Raw genomic sequence first — 21,334 nt, forward strand, 5'->3', positions numbered from 1 at the left:
CAAACTATATGATGCTGTTATAACATCTAAAACAATAAAATACTTAGGGATAAATTTAACAAAGAGGTGAAAGATCTGTGCACTGAGGTCTACACACTACTGATTAAAGACAATGAAGAAGACAGAAATAAATAGAAAGATATGGCAAGTTCGTGTATTAGAAGGCTTAATATCATTAAAATGTCCACACTACCCAAAGCCATCTATGGACTTAAGGCAATCCCTATCAAAATTCCAATGGCATTTTTCACAGAAAAGAAAATAAAACAAAACAAAAAAAAACACTAAAGTCTGTATGGAACCAAAGAAGACCCCAAATAGCCAAAGGAATCTTGAGAAAGAAAAACAAATCTGGAGGCATCACACTTCCTGACTTAAACTGTATTACAAATTTACAGTAGTCAAAAACAGTATGATATTGGCATAAAAACAGACACACAGACCAATGGAACAGAGTACAGAACCCAAAAAATAACCCATACATATATGGTCAATTAATTTACAACAAAGGAGCCAAGAATACTCAGTGGGGAAAGCACAATCTTTTCAATAACTGGTGTTGGGAAAACTGGATGTTCACAGGCAAAATAAAATAAAATTAACTTGAAATGGATTAAGTATTAAACATAAGACCTGAAACCATAAAACTCTAGAAGAAAACAAAGTGAAAAACTCCTTGACCTTGGTCTTGGCAGTGATTTTTTTTTTTGATATGACAACAAAAGCACAAAAATCAAATTCAGAAGCTTCTGCACAGCAACAGAAACCAATAAAATGAAGAGGAAACCTACAGAATGGGAGAAAATATATGCAAATTATATATTTGATAAGGGGTTAATATACAGAATATACAAAGAGCTCATATAACTCAGTAACAAGAAAAAAAAAACCCCACAAATAACCTGATTTAAAAAGGGGCAAAGGACCTACATAGACATTTCCCAAAAGTATACGTAGCCAAAAATACATGAAGACTCTCAACATCACTAATCACGAGGGAAAGGCAAATCAAAACCATAGTGAAACATCATTTCACACCTACTAGAATGGCTATTATCAAAATAGACAAGAGAACAGGTGCTGGTGAGGATGTGGGGAAAAGGAAGCATCTGTGCACTCTGGTGGGGCTGTAAATTGGTGCAGCCCCTGTGTAAAACAGTAGGGAGATTTCTCAAAAAATGCAGCATAAAACTATCATATGATCCAGCAATCCTATTCTGGGTGCATAACTGAAAGAAATGAAATTGCTATCGTGAAGAAATACCTGTACCTCCCATGTTCACTGCAGTATTATTCACAATAGCCAAGACATGGAAAGAACCTAAGCGTTTATCTATGAACCAATGGACAAAGAAAATGTGGTGTATATATATATGAGATGGAATATTAGCCATATAAAAGAAGGAAATCCTGTCATTTGCAACAACATGGATGAACCCTTAGGGCCAGACAGAGAATGACAAATACTGTCTGATACCACTTATATGTGGAATCCAAAAATACCCAATTGGTAGAAACAGATAGTAGACTGGTTGGTGGTCGCCAGCAGCTGGGAAATGAGCTTTGAAAAACTACAAACTTCCAGTTATAAGATGAGTTCTGGGGATCTAATGTACAGATCTAATGGGGATTTAATGTATGAGATGAAAAAGTTCTGGGGATACAATGTGCAGCATGGTTATAGTTAACAATACTATGTTGTATACTCGAAAGATGCTAAGAGAGTGAATCTTAAATGTTCTCACCACTGCCAGCACAACAAAACTAATTATATGAGGTGATGTATGTGTTAACTAACCCTATTGTGGTAATCATTTCACAACATATCTGAGTATCAAATCATTACACTGTACACCTTAAACTTACATAATGCTATAGGTAAATAATATCTCAAGGAAGATGGAAAAACATAGAAAGATATCCAAAAAACTAAAACAAGTGGTTGTACATATTAGGGAGCAGAAAAGAATGGGAGACAGAAAGAAGGGTGGGAGCCACTTTTTATATACTTTTAAAAATAATTTATTTTTATAACATGAGAAAGTATTATCTATTTTTAAAATTAAATGCAAGATAAAAATAAGGACAACATGTTTTAAAAATAGTGTGAAGGCAAAAAAAAAATGCTTAAGCTTCGAAGAAGTTTACTTTTCACTCATCCTTAGAAAAATATTTTGAGAATATACTCAGTAAAATCTAAAAGTAAATTTAAAAATGAGAAGACACAGAATCCAGAACTTAGGAAACTTGAGAATATCATAAAGGCAATTGTCCATTATGGAAGAATCCATTTGAAATTAATACTAGAAAATTCTCCTTTGGGTAGGGAGAAAGATGTGACCTTAGATCCTTAAAGACACAAAATCTAACACATAACACACATTTTGCCTCTTCAATCATAAGTGCCACATATCTACTAGGCACTTCTCCTGACACTAGATGAAGTAAATAAATTTCTAAAGATATTTTTTTGGCCCAGTGTTCTGGGCAGGTATATACACAATGAACAAATAAATAAATGTGTTTGTATAATTATAATGTCAGATAGTGATATGCACTGTGAAGGAAAAAAAAACAAGAAAGAAAGATACTGATCAGGATGGGGAGTTACTTAACTAGTGTGGATAGGGCAAGCTTCTCTGACAGGTAACACTGAGAGCTAAATGAAATGAGGAGGTGAGCTTTACAAATATATGGGGCAAGAGAGTTCTCAGTAGAAGGCATAAAATATATAAGGCAGAGGTGTACTTGGTGTATTTAAGGAACAGCGAAGAGATGAGTGTGACTGGAACAAATAAGTATAACAGTGAACATAGTAAGGGATGAAACTGGAGAAGAAGGAAAGTGCCAAACGCCATAGAGCTGGAAGCAACAGGTCTTTGGGTTTACTCGAAGTAAGCCAGAAACCCACTGGAGAGTTTTGAGCAATTGAGTATTACAAACAGATGATATGTCACATAGTTTTCTTTATAAATTTTCTATCCATCTGCTCCTTATTTTGAAGAGTTTAACAAAAACCAAGAAAAGTAAATATACATATAAGACTTAATAGCACTGTTTACTAAACTTTGACTTTTACAATACATAGACAAATTATAGAAGATGACCAGGACTACAGAATAAAGGGTACATGTAACTGACACTGACAATATAAAAGCATATGAGCTGACGGAGGTGGGAAATAGAAAAAGGTGGAGGGAAAAGGGCGCCTGGCTGGCTCAGTCAGTAGAGCATGCGACTCTTGATCTTGGGGTTGTAGAGTTCCAGCCTCACGATGGGTAGACAGATTACTTAAAAATAAAAATCTTAAAAAAAAAAAAAAAGGTGGAAGTAAGGATGAAAGAATTAAATGTCTCTTTTACAGAACGAAGATTCGAAAGATATTGCCTCTAAATGGCAGAAAGACAAAAGGATGTTTTTGTATGTTGTTTAAAGTTCAAGTGACCAGCGCAGAGACTAAGAACAGTAATATAAAAATTCTGAGAAGCCTACATCTTAGAAAGTAGGAGTTGTATAAGTAGGCTAAATCCTCCACTATCATAGCAGGAACTCAACAGACAATGTTCAAAGTTGCCAATTCAAAAAAGATCAACATAAGAATATTACACAGACTTAGACAAAGCAGGAAAAAATATCCAATGGAAAAAAGGCAGTCTCTTCAACAAACCGTGTTGGGAAAATTAAACAGCCACATATAGAAGAATGAAACTGGACCATTTTCTTACACCATACATAAAAATAAACTCAAAATGGATGAAAGACCTAACTGTGAGACAAGAATCCATCAAAATCCTAGAGAACACAGGCAGCAACCTCTGTGACCTCAGCCGCAGCAACTACTTGCTAGACATGTCTCCAAAGGCAAGGGAAACAAAGACAAAAATGAACTATTGGGACTTTATCAAAATAAAAAGCTTTTGCACAGCAAAGGAAACAGTCAACAAAACCAGAAGACAACCAACAGAATGGGAGAAGATATTTGCAAATGACATATCAGATAAAGGGCTAGTATCCAAAATCTATAAAGAACTTCTCAATCTCAACACCCAAAGAACAAATAATCCAATCAAGAAATGGGCAGAAGACAGGAACAGACATTTCTCCAAAGAAGACATCCAAATGGCCAACAGACACATACATCACTTGGTATCAGGGAAATACAAATCAAAACCACAATGAGATACCACCTCACACCAGTCAGAATGGCTAAAATTAACAAGCCGGGGAACGACAGATGTTGGCGAGGATGCAAGGAAAGGGAGACCGTCTTACACTGCTGGTGGGAGAATGCAAGCTCGTGCAGCCATTCTGGAAAACAGTATGGAGGTTCCTCAAAAAGTTGAAAATAGAGCTACTCTATGACCCAGCAATTGCACTACTTGGTAGTTTACACCAAAAATACAGAAGGGGCACCTGCACCCCAATGTTGTTGTTTTTTTTTTAAGATTTATTTATTTATTTGAGAGAGCGAGAATGAGAGAGAGAGAGAGTACATGAGAGCGGGGAGGGTCAGAGGGAGAAGCAGGCTCCTCCCCGAGCAGGGAGCCCGATGCGGGACTCGATCCCGGGACTCCAGGATCATGACCTGAGCCGAAGGCAGTTGCTTAACCAACTGAGCCACCCAGGCGCCCCCCCAATGTTTATAGCAGCAATGTCCACAATTGCCAAACTATGGAAAAAGCGCAGATGTCCATCGACAGATGAATGGATAAAGAAGATGTGATATATATATATATATACACACATATATATATATATATATATATATATACACAATGGAATATTATGCAGCCATCAAAAAAATGAAATCTTGCCATTGCAATGACACGGAGAGAACTAGAGGGTGTTATGCTAAGCGAAATAAGTCAATCAGAGAAAGACAATTATCATATGATCTCACTCATATGTGGAATTTAAGAAACAAAACAGAGGATCATAGGGGAAGAGAGGGAAAAATAAAACAAAGACGAAACCAGAGAGGGGACAAACTATAAGAGACTCTTAAGTATAGGAAACAAACTGAGGGTTGCTGGAGGGGCGTGGGGTGGGGGGATGGGGTAACTGGGTGATGGACATTAAGGAGGGCATGTGATATAATGAGCACTAGGTTTTATATAAGACTGAAGAACCACAGGCCTGTACCTTTGAAACCAATAATACATTATATGTTAATTAATTGAATTTAAATTTTAAAATGTTTGGGGTGCCTGGGTGGCTCAGTTGGTTAAGCGACTGCCTTCGGCTCAGGTCATGATCCTGGAGTCCCGGGATCGAGTCCCGCATCGGGCTCCCTGCTCGGCAGGGGGTCTGCTTCTCCGTCTGACCCTCTTCCCTCTCGTGCTCTCTGTCTCTCATTCTCTCTCTCAAATAAATAAATAAAATCTTTAAAAAAAAAAATTTTTAATGTTTAAAACAAACCAAAAAAGAATATTACACAGAAATATGGAAAATAATCAGAAGATCTGAAATAAAAAATGATGAAAAGAGGTTGTTTTTGGAGAATAAGAAAGGAATAGGGAGAATGGGTCACATATGTTACTTTTTGTTTTGATCAATTTTTAATCATGTATATATATTATTTTGACCTGCTCCCTCCAAAAATGTTTCTCATTTTAAAATATATAGGGGCACCTGGGTGGCTCAGTTGGTTAAGCACCTGACTCTAGATCTCAGCTGAGGTCTTGATCTCAGGGTGGTGAGTTCAAGCCCCACATTAGGCTCCATGCCTAGCATGGAGCCTATATAAAAACATAATAATAATAAATAAAATAAAATAAAAAAATATATACCTAAACTGTATTTATAGCATAATTACAATTCCATAATTGTGGACAGGAAAAAGATAAGTCTGGTAGATAGGACTATAGATACTTTTTCCCTCTTCACTTAAATGCTGGGTTCCTTAAAGTAAGGGCCTAGACCCTCTTGTCACTGTAATTTCTCTTCTTTCAGTAATTTTTTCTTTGTAATTTCTTTTCTAGTCTCATGCTTTCAATAGGCAGCTATAGCAGTATTTTCCAAAGTATGATCCGTGGATCACCTAGATCAAAATCACCTAAATTGTTTGTTAGCCTACAGATTTCCTTGGCCTTACATCTCAGAGTTTTGCATTTCTTTGTTTTGGTATCGCAGTATCTTTAAAAAATACCCAAACAGTTTAGAAGTATAGTGTTAAAAAAAAATTATAGTGTTAAGAGAACCTTCTATAATGAAATAATGTATGAAATAAGGTATTCTCATATAACAGGAATAATATACCCTTATGAATGTAAATGAATACACTGATTTTCAGTAATTGCTGTCCCTTACTAGTCCATTGACTCTTGGAGGTATCAAAAAACAGCCTAGCAAACTCAGACCATAGGGCTTGTTTGATCAAGACAGTTTTGAATCTTTCTTTGTCAACCATACTGTAAGGAGGAAAAAGGAGGAAATGATATGAAAGGAGTAATATGACCTGATTTATGTGCATAATCTAGGATCTGTATGTTGAACGAGTTAGTAGAATAATGCAGCTAAGAGGATACTGCAGTGGTCCAGACAAGGGAAAATAGCTTAAATTAGGTGGTAGCATAGCGATAGAAAGAAATGGAATGATTCCAGATATATTCTGGAGGTAGAATTTATCTCTGGATAGACTAGATGTGGAAGTCGAGGGAAAGAGAGTAATCAAGGATAACCTGAAATTTCTCAACTTAAATAATTGGATGAATGATGATGTGATTTACTAAAATGTAGAAGGTTATAGATTTAGGGGAAAAAAATCAAGTCTTCATTTTAGCCACCTTAATCTTTTTTTTTTTTTCATTTTTTAAAATTTAAATTCAATTAATTAACATATAATGTATTATTGGTTTCAGGGGTATAGGTCTGTGATTCATCAGTCTTATATAATACCCAGTGCTCATTGCATCACATACCCTCCCCAATGTGCATCACCTAGTTACCCCATCCCTACACCCCCCTTCCTTCCAACAACCCTGTCTGTTTCCTATGCTTAAGAGTCTCTTATGGTTTTTTCTCCCTCTCTAGTTTTGTCTTGTTTTATTTTTTCCTCTCTTCCCCTATGATCCTCTGTTTTGTTTCTTAAATTCCACATATGAGTGAGATCATATGATAATTGTCTTTCTCTGATTGACTTATTTCACTTAGCATAATACCCTCTAGTTCCATCCACATCATTGCAAATGGCAAGATTTCATTTTTTGATGGATGCATAATATTCCAGTGTGTGTGTGTGTATACACCACATCTTTATCCACTCATCTGTCAACGGACATCTGGGCCCCTTCCACAGTTTGGCTATTGTAGCCACCTGAATCTTATGATCAATCTTACCATTACTAAAAGTAGAACAAACATTGTGTGCCTCTTTATTCAACATAATATGAAGCATATAGTATCATCTGTAAATATTTCTGCCCCAAAAGTTGTATCTGAATCTAATCAAACCTCTAGGAGTAACTTCCACTTAGAGGAAATAGAAAGAATATAAAAACAAGTTAAATGATAACACAAGAAACCAAATCAGTATCTAGAATGTAGGACAGTCTACAGGAAAACTGACTCAGATTCTATAACAAGTCAATGGCAGGAACAAAAAAAAGGAAGCCTGCTCTAGTTTAATAGCGATTTAAGAGGCATGGCAATCAAGGAATGGACTTTGCCTGGATCCGCTTCTGAACAAACAACTATAAAAAGACATTTTAAACAATGAGGGAAATTTGATTATGGACTGTGTGTCAGATGATATCAAAAATATACTGTAATCTTGTTAAATTACATAATGGCATTTTAGTTACATAATAAAATATCCATTGCTTTTACACTGCATATAGGACTGAAATGATATAGTATCTGGAATTTGCTTTGAAATACTTCACCAAGGGAAAAAAGAGAAACATGAAATGGAAAATGTGTCCCAATCTTGAGAATTGCTAAATCCATCTGATGAGTATATGAAAAGCATGTCTGAAATTTTCATAACAAATTAAAAGGAAAAGGATTCTGTTTTGGCCCTGCTAAATTTGGGATGCCTATTAGCCATTCAGCTGGGAATGTGAAGTAGAGAGCTGGATACATGAATCTGGAGTTCTGGGAAGAAGTGAGGAGATGGAAGTCGTGTTTTTTTAGCCATGGGACAGGACAGCATGTCTTACAAAAATGAAGTGAAAAGAGGGTGGAAGAGCCAGTTTTAGCACTTGTTACATCCAACAAGTCTTGATACATCCCACATCAAAGGTCAAGAAGTGGAAGAGTCAGCTAAGAAGACAGAGAAGATGCAGTGAGTCAATGAGATACAAAGAGAACCAAGAGAGTGTGGTGGTAGCAGAAACCAAGAAAAAAAATATTTTGAAAAAGAACATGTATTCAATTAATGTCTAAGTTTCCTAAGAAGTAACCAGGAGTAATCATTAGTGACCTTCACAAAAGCAGTATCAGTAGACTGAAAGAGATGGAAGCCTTTTTTTTTTCTTAGAAGCCTTTTGATATTAGAAAACTCATCTGTGTTAAAAAAAAAAAAACAAAAAAACTTCCATATACTTTTTAAAATTCAAAATATACTTCTTTATGTTTTAATGTAAAACTTTATTCTCTTTATAATATTTGATTATAGTTAGACATAATCTCTTCTGGGAGGATGGGGCATTTCATCAAATATTTGAGCACTTGGTATTAAAGTCCTTCATAGTTGAGAATTAATTATTACTTACACAGCCATCATGCACATTCAGGGTTGCTTCAAGTTTCAGTCTTTGGATAAATTCTCTTCTTCCTGTTTAAAAAGAAAGAACTAAATAAATCGTAAGTCATTTTTGTTGAGAAAAGTGTAACGATGAAGTTAGGAGCCCAGGATCCAGCATAAGGAAACTCTTAATTTCTACTCCTCCACGTACATGCTGAGTGATATTGGGGGAGAATAATCTCCTCTCCAGCCCTCATTTCCTCATTAGGTAGTTCTTACCTACCTCGTGTAGTTATTGTAAGGATTAAGTCATTCAAGGACAGTGTCCGGACCACAGTAATCATTCAAATATTCCCTTCATTCAACCATGCATTCGACAAATATATTGAGAAATCACTCCACTCCAGGTGGTGTTCTAGGAGCTAGGAGTGCAGTGGTGAAATAAACAGAAAAAGATCCCTGCACTCTAATGAGCTTACTGAAAGACAATAAACAACATGTCACCTGGTCAAAGTGTTATATGGAAAAATAAAGCAGAGAAAGGAGTAAGAAAGGACTGGAGGTGGGGGGGAGGGTTTTAAATTTAAATAGGTTGGTGGGGCGCCTGGGTGGCTCAGACGCTTGAGCGTCTGCCTTTGGCTCAGGTCATGATCTCAGGGTCCTGGGATCGAGCCCCACATCGGGCTCCCTGCTCAGGGGGGAGCCTGCTTCTCCCTCTGCCTCTACCTGCTGCTTCCTCTGCTTGTGCTCTCTCTCTCTGTCAAAAATAAATAAAATTAAAAAAAAAAAATAGGTTGGCAAACAGTGTTTTATAAGATACCACCTATTTTTAAACATATCTCAATTTCAGAAATGTTAAAGTATTTTAAAGTTCATCTTACAATGATAAAATATGGCTGCAAAATATAAAATCAGCCTAAATGTCCATCAATAGCAGAACAATACTGCAAAAATAGAACAAACCCCTTTGAAAAAGAGAAATATGTTTCCCTTTAAAAAATGAATCATCTTTACCAAAAAAGGACCAAAAGCTTCATGTTTATTCAAAAGCTGAAATGAAAAGAAGCTGAATATATGACAAAGAACGATAATTAGCTAAGTAATCAGGCTGATGAGATCTCAAATAAAATTAAATTTGACTACGCTCTCTATATACTGTCACAAGGGACAGATTTCTCTATTAAGTTTTCTTGCCATTCAACATAAAGATCACGATCTTCTTGAAGCCAGATTGTTTTCTTTCTTTCTCCTTGCTTATAACTGGTAAGCTGGCTAGGTAAAGGATGAACATGGGGGTTAAAGAATTTTTTTCTTTTTTGTGTGTGGGGGAATGCTCTATGGTTCCTAAACATATTGGAATAAAACAACCAACAGAAATTCAGTATTTTCAGGGCGCTGGGTGGCTCAGTCAGTTAAGCGTCTGCCTTTGGCTCAGGTCATGATCCCAGGGTCCTAGGACTGACAAGAGTCCCGCATCAGGCTCCCTGTTCAGTGGGGAGTCAGCTTCTCCCTCTCTGTCTACCCCTCCCCCTGCTCATGCTCTCTCTCTCCCCTGCTCTCCCTCTCTCTCAAATAAATAAGTAAAATCTTAAAAAAAAAAAAAGAAAGAAAGAAATTCAGTATTTTCAGGGCGCTGGGTGGCTCAGTCAGTTAAGCGTCTGCCTTTGGCTCAGGTCATGATCCCAGGGTCCTAGGACTGACTGAGTCCCGCATCAGGCTCCCTGTTCAGTGGGGAGTCAGCTTCTCCCTCTCTGTCTACCCATCCCCCTGCTCCTGCTCTCTCTCTCCCATGCTCTCCCTCGCTCTCAATAAGTAAAATCTTAAAAAAAAAAAAAGAAATTCAGTATTTTCATGAACTGGTTGTACTTTATATAATTGACTTTTCAAATCTGATTTTCAGTTTTAAAAAGATGCTAACTGTAGTAAACAGATAACATTAAAAAATTTTTTCCCTTTGGCCAACAGCAGGCTTGTCAATCCTACTGAGTTATAATTAAGAGTTAAGAAACAGTATTCAAATTAACAACATGATAGTAATTAAAATTCACTGAAGTTCTTTAAAAAAAAAGAAGCACAAAAAATTTTCTTTCCAAATTTTTTAAAATCTAGGTTTGAAACAGGGTTCTAGCCATCTCTGTCTAGAGAAAATGGTGGTGGGACATGAGAATAGAAGACAAAGTGAATTCTTCTAGTAAGAACTCTTACACATGAAATCTGCACATAAAAACATGCACTGAGACATGACAGTTACATAACAGCTCCTGAATATTTCTGTGTGTGACTCTGGAGATCAAAATGACTGTATTGTCCATACACACCATTAAATGTGTTTTCAGAATAAACTAGTGTAAACCTCCTCTACCCTTTTAGTAATTAAATGCACTACCAAAAAATAGGAGCTGACAGACGCCATTAAGAACCATAAGTTTACAACGGTCAAATAATCTTCAACAAAGCAGGGAAGAATATCCAATGGAAAAAAGGCAGGCTCTTCAACAAATGGTGTTGGGAAAATTGGGACAGCCACATATAGAAGGATGAAACTGACCATTTTCTTACACCATACATAAAAATAAACTCAAAATGGATGAAAGACCTAAATGTGAGACAAGAATCCATCAAAATCCTAGAGAACACAGGCAGCAACCTCTGTGACCTCAGCCGCAGCAACTACTTGCTAGACATGTCTCCAAAGGCAAGGGAAACAAAGACAAAAATGAACTATTGGGACTTTATCAAAATAAAAAGCTTTTGCACAGCAAAGGAAACAGTCAACAAAACCAGAAGACAACCAACAGAATGGGAGAAGATATTTGCAAATGACATATCAGATAAAGGGCTAGTATCCAAAATCTATAAAGAACTTCTCAATCTCAGGGCGCCTGGGTGGCTCAGTTGGTTAAGCGACTGCTTTCGGCTCAGGTCATGATCCTGGAGTCCCTGGATCGAGTCCCGCATCAGGCTCCCTGCTCGGCAGGAAGTCTGCTTCTCCCTCTGACCCTCCTCCCTCTCATGCTCTCTGTCTCTCATTCTCTCTGTCTCAAATAAATAAATAAAATCTTAAAAAAAAAAAAAAAAAAGAACTTCTCAATCTCAACACCCAAAGAACAAATAATCCAATCAAGAAATGGGCAGAAGACAGGAACAGACATTTCTCCAAAGAAGACATCCAAATGGCCAACAGACACATACATCACTTGGTATCAGGGAAATACAAATCAAAACCACAATGAGATACCACCTCACACCAGTCAGAATGGCTAAAATTAACAAGCCGGGGAACGACAGATGTTGGCGAGGATGCAAGGAAAGGGAGACCGTCTTACACTGCTGGTGGGAGAATGCAAGCTCGTGCAGCCATTCTGGAAAACAGTATGGAGGTTCCTCAAAAAGTTGAAAATAGAGCTACTCTATGACCCAGCAATTGCACTACTTGGTAGTTTACACCAAAAATACAGAAGGGGCACCTGCACCCCAATGTTTATAGCAGCAATGTCCACAATTGCCAAACTATGGAAAAAGCGCAGATGTCCATCGACAGACAAATGGATAAAGAAGATGTGATATATATATACAATGGAATATTACGCAGCCATCAAAAAAATGAAATCTTGCCATTTGCAACGACACGGAGAGAACTAGAGGGTGTTATGCTAAGCGAAATAAGTCAATCAGAGAAAGACAATTATCATATGATCTCACTCATATGTGGAATTTAAGAAACAAAACAGAGGATCATAGGGGAAGAGAGGGAAAAATAAAACAAAGACGAAACCAGAGAAGGGACAAACTATAAGAGACTCTTAAGTATAGGAAACAAACTGAGGGTTGCTGGAGGGGCGTGGGGTAGGGGGATGGGGTAACTGGGTGATGGACATTAAGGAGGGCATGTGATGTAATGAGCACTGGGTATTATATAAGACTGAAGAACCACAGGCCTGTACCTCTGAAACCAATAATACACTATAATGTTAACTAATTGAATTTAAAGATTTTTATTTATTTATTTGACAGAGAGATAGACAGAAGAGCACAAGCAGAGGGAGTGGCAGAGGGAGAGGGAGAAGCAGGCTCTGCACTGAGCAGGGAACCCGATGCGGGACTCGATCTCAGGACCCTGAGATCGTGACCTGAGCCAAAGGCAGACGCTTAACCATCTGAGCCACCCAGGCGCCCAACTAATTGAATTTAAATTAAAAAAACAAAACAACAAAAACAAAAGAAAAAAGAATTGTAAGATTAAAAAAACTAAGCCCCCTCAAGTGAAAATAAAAATAAAGTCGTATCTGTTATCAAGAACTGTGAAGTCTAGATTACTTGTAAGCTAATTATTTGCCACCATCTCATGAATGCCGACAGAAGACACAAGACTCCTAAGTTAGAGACAAAAGATTTTTCTACTCAAGCAGTGTAAGCTTCAGGGTCACATTGGTTCCCTGTCCCCCAATTCCCACAGGGCAATGGGGAGCCCCCTGGGTGAATACTGTACTTGCATTGGGTTTGAATCACAGCTGGAGAACCCTCAACTGAGGGAACCCAAGTTTTATAAAGTATCAAGTAAACCCGCCTGACCTGTGTCCCAAAGAGTGACATTATCTTTATTATATTGGGTAATAAATAAATCTGCCCTCTGCTTCAGAGGGAGATACTGTAACTTCCAAAGTTGTTCCCTATATATAAATCACTGAAAAGATAGTCCAGAACAAAGTAGCCAATGCCTCCGCTCACAAATATGTATAAATGCAAGACACATGGAGAACTGCCTCCCAACAATTACACACTTGTTATGGATGAATTTACCTATCCCTGTGCTTTCCTACTCAAGTCTTTCTTGCAGCCCTCGCTGTCTCTCATAATTCTATCACTGCTTTCACATTCTATTCTATCTTAATAGATTATAAACTCAATAAAAAGAGAAACACTGTTTTGTTCACCCAAGTATCCTAAGTGCTTAGAACAGTGCCTAGGACAAAGTAAGCATTTGATACACATTTGCTGAATCAGTGAATAAGTGAATGGGATCATAGTATTCACTCTGTTCTATAATGTTTTCCCTCAGTAACACAGGGTGAACATCTTTCAAGGACAATATAGAGCTATTGCTCATTTGTAATGGCTGTATAACTTACTAAATGGCTTTGGAACTTGTTCACATACCTATCTCCTTTATTAGACAGAGATGCATGATCTGAGAAGTGTTAGACCAGGTTTAAATGCCTAACTTGGAACATACTATGCATAAGCTGAGCAAAATTTAACTTCTCAAAGCCTTAGTTTCCATTTGTGTAAGTTTTACAATTGATGGGAACAGATGTATTGTCAGGAGTAAATTAATCAGCATACTCAAAAGTTATAAATGTGCCTGATACACTATACACTTAAAATTAGTTCTCTCCCTATGTACAGGCGGGATTGTTCTATAATACTGCCTGAAAAGAGCGGAAATGATTTTTTTAAAATGACCTCATTTAGGATTTGAGGTAAGTTCAGCTGATTAAGGGAAAAGAATAAGGCTGGTGATATTGAGAAGAGATGGAAAAGCACTTTAACAAAAAATTTTCACTTTACTTCATTCTATTGTCCCTTTGAGCTACTTAGTCTTTAATGCCAAACTTCCCAGGCATCTCCACACGCTGCCTTCCTTACCTCACTGTCAGGTCTTTCCCCTGCACGACCCCTGTAGCCCCCTCCTCTCCAATGATTTCGTTCTTAGAAATCACAGGTTATCGGTAAACCAGTGGGCCCTTTCAAGACACATTTTTCATGACCTCATAGTATTATCTGCATAGCTGACTGCTATCTCCTTGAAATAATCTTCCTCTTTGGCTCCCATGGCATCTTACCACCTAATCCGGAGCACTGAAAATCAAAGGGTGACAAAACTACCTTTGAGGTGAGACAGAACACAGAACTGTTTCATCTTTGACAGAGCACAGGACAAAGAGGACTGCCATCAAACTGTGTAAGAAGAAAACAGTGAAATTCAAACAAATGCTTAAAGACCAATTGTGGGCTAGCGAGATGGTTGAGAATCTCTGAGATTCTAGACACAGGCAGAATCCTCATCGAGCAACCAGCTCTTTTCCATTAGCTTACACCGAGAACTCACAACACTGAAAATAGAGCAGGAGACAAGAAAGAGTCCCTGTTTGGTAGGACACAGGAATGACATTCCACTCACCTTTCAGGTCCTCTCAGGGAAAACAAAAGCCTTAAGCTACTGGGGAAACCCCAGCTAGAAATGGCCTCGGCAAATGCCTACTACCTCTGAGACAGGCAGGAAACTCTCACCCTCATTTCAGGCAAAGGCAACTGCCCTGAGAACGGGATAAAAGCATACATTCCTATCCTTGAGGGAAAGGCAGGAAACACCCTCCCATCTGATAAATAATTAACATTAAGTGTGGTGGCATTGAAATGTGTCAACTCACATTGAACCAAGTTCCCAGAATTCCTTCCCTGTGTATTTCTTCTTAAGATGAATCACCAGTCATTTTTGCCTAAGACTGGTGGGTAGAAGTAAAGCAACAGCCATATTGACTTTTACCCTCAGAAGCTGGAGCAAAGCTTATACAAGTGTTACATACCTGCTGGCTCCTGGCTCACCTTGGAATGAGCAGCAACTAGGCCTAGGAGTGTCCCACCTTCCCGTGAATCCTCCTTTTGCTTCTTAATATACGGAGGATATTGTGTGTTTTGCTCTATGACAAAAGGTGCTAACTTCCCCTACAGAACACCCCATAAACATCCCTGTAGAACATCAATAAGTTTGGAGACAGTGAGAACACAGATCCTATCTCTTCATGGGTTCAAGTTTGTCCTTCCTACTCCCAAAGGATTTAGGATATTACATAAGCTTAGTTGATAAAGCAGTGGCAGGGTTTGAAAGGACTGACTACAATTTTGAAAAATGATTCCTTGTGGGTAAAATGCTGTAACAAAATAGCATCACATGCTATTATGAAAGGAAGAGCCAATTGATAGGCAACCTTCATTGTTGTCTTATTTTAAGAAGTTGCCACAGCCACCCCAATATTCAGCAACCACCACCCTGGTTAGTCAGCAGCTATCAACATTGAGGCAAGACCCTCCACAAGCAAAAAGATTAGGACTTCTGAAAGCACAGATAATGGTTAGCATTTTTTAGCAAAGTATTTTTTAATTAGGTTAGGTATGTACATTGTATTTTTAGACATAATGCTTTGCACACTCAACAGACCACAGTATGATGTAAACATAACTTTTCTGTGCACTGGGAAATGGAAAAATTCATTTGGCGCACTTTATTGTGATGTGTGCTTTATTGTGGTGGTGTGGAACCAAACCTGCCATATCTCTGATATATGACTGCACTATGTTTAATGATAGTGGTGAGACTGGGCGTCCTTATATGATTCCTGATTTTAACTGGAAAGTGTTCAGTTTTTCACCATTAAATATACCAGGGAAAAGTAGGTTCTTTTATAGGCACTTTTTTCAGATTGAGAAAGTTTCTTTCTATTCCTAGTTTGTTGAGAGTTTATGAATGGGCTCAATCTATGACAGCTATGGCCTTAGAAAATTTAACTTTCCAATAATAAAACATGAAAGTTAAAATGAATCCTTGGTCTAGGGACTGTAGAATGGATGTTGTGTTAGCAGGCATGAAAACAACACTAATCTTGATGTAAATCTCCATCAGAGCTCTTGGATGACCAGGTACACTGTCAATGAGCAGAAATATTTTGAAAGGAACCTTTTTTTCCTGAGCAATAGGTCTCAACAGTGGGCTTAAAACATTCGGTAAACCATGTTGTAAACAGATGTGCTATCATCCAGGCTTTACTATTCCATTTATACAGCACAGACAGAGTAGACTTAACATAATTCTTAGGGCCCTAAGACTTTTTTTTTTAACAATCTTTTTTTAAAAGATTTTAATTATTTATTTGACAGAGAGAGAAAGAGAGAGAGAGAGAGAGAGAGAGCACAGGCAGGGGGAGGGGCAGAGGGAGAAGCAGACTCCCCGCTGAGCAGGGAGCCCAATGCCGGGCTTGATCCCAGGACCCTGGGATCATGACATGAGCCAAAGGTGGACGCTTAACCGACTGAGCCACCGAGGTGCCCCAGGTCCTAGGATCTTCAAAATGGTAAATGAGCACTGGCTTCAATTTAAAGTCACCAGCTGCATTAGTCCCTAACAAAGGAGTCAGCCTGTCCTTTGAAGCCTTAAGGCCACCAGGTATTGACTTCTCTTTAACTATGAAAGTCCTGGATGGCATCTTCTTATAGAAGACTATTCAAGAGAATGCTCTTTCACCTACACTGAAAATCTGTTATTTACTGTAGCCACCTTCATTAATTAACTTGCTAGAACTTCTGGATAACATGCTCCAGTTTCTACATCAGCACTTGCAGTATCACCTGCACTTGTACATTATGGAGATGGTGTCTTTCCTTAAACCTCATGAATGAATCTCTGCTACCTTCAGACTTTTCTTTTTCAGGTGTCACCTCCCTCAGCCTTCATACAGTTGAAGAGAGTTAGGGCCTTGCTCTAGATTAGGCTTTGGCTTAAGGGAATGTTGTGGCTAGCTTGAATTTCTGTCCAAACTACTAAAACTTTCTCCATATCAGCAATGAGGCTGTTTCACTTTCTTATCAGTCACGTGTTCACTGGAGTAGCACTTTTAATTTCCTTCAAGAACTTTTCTTTTGCATTCACAACTTGGCACAAGAAGCCACCTTTCAGCCTATCTCAGTTTTCCACATGCCTTCCTCACTAAGCTTAATCATTTCTAGCTTTTAATTTAAAGTGAGAGATTTATGATTCTTTCTTTCACTTGAAAGGAACATGGTAGAGTTATTAATTGGCCTGACTTCAACATTGCTGCGTCTCAGGGAATAGGTAAACCCCAAAAGAGGGAAGAGATGGGGAATAGGTGGTCAGTGGAGCAGACAGAACACACACAACATTTATCAATTAAGTTCATTGTTTTATATGGGCACAGTTTGTGGGGCCCCAAAACAATGACAACAGTAATATCAAAGATCACTGATTGCAGATCACCATAATAATTATAATAATGAAAAAGTTTGAAATATGAGAATTACCAAAATGTGACATAGAGACATAAAGTGAGCAAATGCTATTAGAAAACCAGTGTTTGACACAGGGTTGCCACAAACTTTCAAGTTGTAAAAAATGCAGTATCTGCAAAGTGCAGTAAAATGAAACACAATAAAACAAGATATGCTTGTACTGGAAGTCTTAGCCAATGTGATAATGCAAGGAAAAAAAAAAGACAAGACCTACAGATTGGAAAGGAAGAAATAAAACAGTCTCTGTTGGAAGATGACATGATTTTCCATATAAAAATCCCCAAGAATATACCAAAAAAACCCTCCTACAACTATAAGTGAGTTCAGCAAGGTCACAGGATACAAGATCAGAACATACACAAAATTGCATTTTTATATACTAACAACAAACGTGTGGAAGTCGAACTTAAAACACAAGACCATTTGTGAGGCACCTGGGTGTCTCAGTTGGTTAAGCATTCAACTCTTGATTTTGACTCAGGTAATGATCTCAAGGTTGTGAGATTGAGCCCCACGTCAGGCTCCACACTGGGCATGGAGCCTGCTTAAGATTCTCTCTCCCTCTCTCTTTGTCCCTCCCCCCGCCTTAAAAAAAAAAAAACAACCATTTGTAATTGCTCCAAAGAAAATTAAATATTTAAACATAAATATAAAAAAATAAATATAGCATGTTGAAGATCTGTATCTGATCATTACAAAATGCTGATGAAAGATACCAACAACCTAAACAAATAGAGTGTATCATGTTTATGGATCAGAAGACTTAACACAATAAAAGATGTCAGTTCTTCCCTAACTGATATATAAATCCAATGCAATTCTTATCAAAATCTCAGCAAGGTAATTTGGGGATATGGACAAGTGTATCCTACAATTTCTATGGAAAGGCACAAGACATAGAATAGCTAAGACAATTTTGAAAAAGACAAAGGGGAGGAAAAATCACTCAACCTGATGTTAAAACTTACTATATAGCCCAATAAGCAAGACAGCATGGTATTTACAGAGGGATAGACACACAGATCAGTGAAAGAGAATAGAGAACACAGAATTAGATCCACACAAGAAAGCCCAACTGATTTTTAATAAAGGTGCAAAAGCAATTCAGTGGAGAAAATACAGCCTTTTCATTTTCAACAAATGGTGCTAGAGCAAGTGGACATCCACAGACAAAAGTGAACTTCAAGCTAAACCATACACATCATACAAAAATTAACACAAAATGGACCCTGGACTTAAATAAAATTTTAGGGAAAAAACCTAGGAGACAATCTTTAGGACCTAAGGATAGGTTAAGAGTTCTCAGACATGATACCAAAAGCATAATCCATAAAAGGAAAAATTGATAAACTGGACTTCACTGAAGTTAACAACCTTTATTCTGCAAAAGACCCTATGAAGAGAATGAAAAAACAAGCTACAGACTGGGAGAAAATACATGCAAACTGCACATCTGACAAAGAACTAGTACCTAAATTATATGAATAAGGCTCAAAACTCAACAGTAAAAAAACAGTAATAATCCAAACAGAAAATGAGCAAAAAACTATGAAAAGACAGTTCACTGAAAACATAAAGATGGCAAATAAGTACATAAAAAGATGCTCAACATTAGCTATTAGAGAAATGTAAACTAAAACCATGAATTATCACTATATACTAGAGATGATGTACAGAAACTGGATTACTCATACATGGCTGATGGGAACGTAAAATAGTATAGCTGTACCTGAAAAAGAGTATGCCATTTCTTACGAAATTAAACAATATGCTTACCATTCAGCCCAGTAATTGCAGTTCTTAGACATTTCTCCCAAGAAGATGAAAACTTATGTTCATACAAAACTGAATGTTCATAACAGCTTTATACTTAACAGTCAAAAACGGAAAAAAATCCAAGTATCTGTCAACAGGTGAATGGTTAAATAACCATATATCCACATCATGAAATACTAATCAACAATAAAAAGGAATAAACTATTAATACACACAACAACGTGGATGAACATTAAGGGAAATATGCTGAGTGAAAAAAAGCCAATCTCAAAAAGGTTACATGCTATTATTTATAATGTTAACATACATGTTATTTATGTAACATTCTTGAAATGACAAAATTATAGAGATGGAAAGCAGATTAATAATTGCCAGGGGTTAGGAACAGGAAGAAAAGAATAGCTGTGGCTATAAAAGGGTATCACAAAGGATCATTGTGACGGAACCATTCCCTACCTTAGTTGTGATGGTACTCATGTTAATCTATTAAAATTAATTAAAATTAATGTTAAAAAGGCATGGAATACACACACACACACACATAAAATAAGAACAAAAATAACTGGAAAAATCTGAATAAGGTTCATGGATTTATCTATGTCAACTTCCCGGTTGTGATATTGTAACATAGTTGTATAAAGTTGTATGACCATTGTCAATATTGGTTGAAGGGTATATGGGATCTCTCCAAATTATTTCTTACAACTGCATTAGGAGTCTACAATGATCTCAAAATAAAAAATTAAATAAAGTACCAAGTTAAAAAACAAAAACCTTCCCACAGAGAAACTCCAAGCTCTGACGTCTTTAATGATGAAATGTATCAAATATTTAAAGAAAACGTAATTTCAATTCTATACAACCTCTCTAGAAAAAGAGAACACATCCAACTCATTTATGAGGACAGCATTATCCTGACATCAAAACAGGCAAAAACAGAACTATAAGCTATAATTATAAACTCGTAAGTTTTAAGAAAATTATAAGCTAATACCTTTTACGAAAATAGACACAAAGTTCCTACCAAAACTCAAGCCAATAATATATAAAGGATAATTTATCATAACCAAGTAGTATTAGCCCTGGAATTGAATTTTGGTTCAATATTAAAAAGTCATTCAACATGCTAATATACCAAATTAACAGAATCAATGAAAGAGAAATCATATAATCAACTTAATAGATGCAGGAAAAAACCCTGACAAAATTCAACAGATAGTCACGACAAACATTCTCAGCAATCTAAGAAAAGAAGGAAATTTCTTCGAAGAGTGTCTACAAAAAAACACATGGTTAACAAGATATTTAATAGTGAAAAACTGAAATGTTTTCCAAGATGAGGAATGAGGCAAGGATGCCCACTCCCAGTACTTCCATTCAAGATTCTGGGGCAACCCGGGACAGTGCAATTAAGCAAGAAAAAGGAAAAAAGAAGAAAAAAATAGAATACAGGTGAAAAAGGAAGAAGCAAGACTATTTTAATATGCAGTGATATTATCTACATAAAAATCCCCTAAATCTGCAAAAAAAAAAAAAAAAGTATAAGAAGTAATTGGGGTGCGTGGCTGGCTCAGTTGGTAGAGCATGCAACTTCTGATCTCAGGGTTATGAGTTCAAGCTTCATGTTAAGGGTACAGATTACTTCAAAAAAAAGAAGAGGAGGAAGAGGAGGAGGAAAGAGGGAAGAGGAAGAGGAGGAGGAGAAATGAGCAGGTTTAGTAAAGTTGCAGGATGTAAAGCCAATTAAAAAAAAATCCACTGTATTTCAATATACCCATAATGAACAACTGG

General features: G+C 37.2%; 1 protein-coding gene across 8 annotated transcripts in view; it reads right to left on the reverse strand.

The window, feature by feature from the left end:
* Window positions 1–21,334, reverse strand: part of DCAF6 (DDB1 and CUL4 associated factor 6) — a 135,878-nt gene that overhangs the window by 107,124 nt on the left and 7,420 nt on the right. For 7 of the 8 annotated variants that reach the window (XM_064594372.1, XM_064594370.1, XM_064594367.1 and 4 more), the window contains exon 2: window positions 8,715–8,776. The exons of the other annotated variant lie outside the window; for it this stretch is intronic. In XM_064594372.1, the coding sequence (XP_064450442.1) occupies window positions 8,715–8,776 (62 nt within the window). The remainder of the gene's footprint in view (window positions 1–8,714; window positions 8,777–21,334) is intronic. 8 annotated transcript variants of the gene reach the window in all.

This window comes from Mirounga angustirostris, unplaced genomic scaffold (genome assembly GCF_029215605.1).
Source record: "Mirounga angustirostris isolate CCGP_5_RB_7025 unplaced genomic scaffold, mMirAng1.0.hap1 SCAF_6, whole genome shotgun sequence".
In the NCBI taxonomy this organism is placed as follows: Eukaryota; Metazoa; Chordata; class Mammalia; order Carnivora; family Phocidae; genus Mirounga; species Mirounga angustirostris.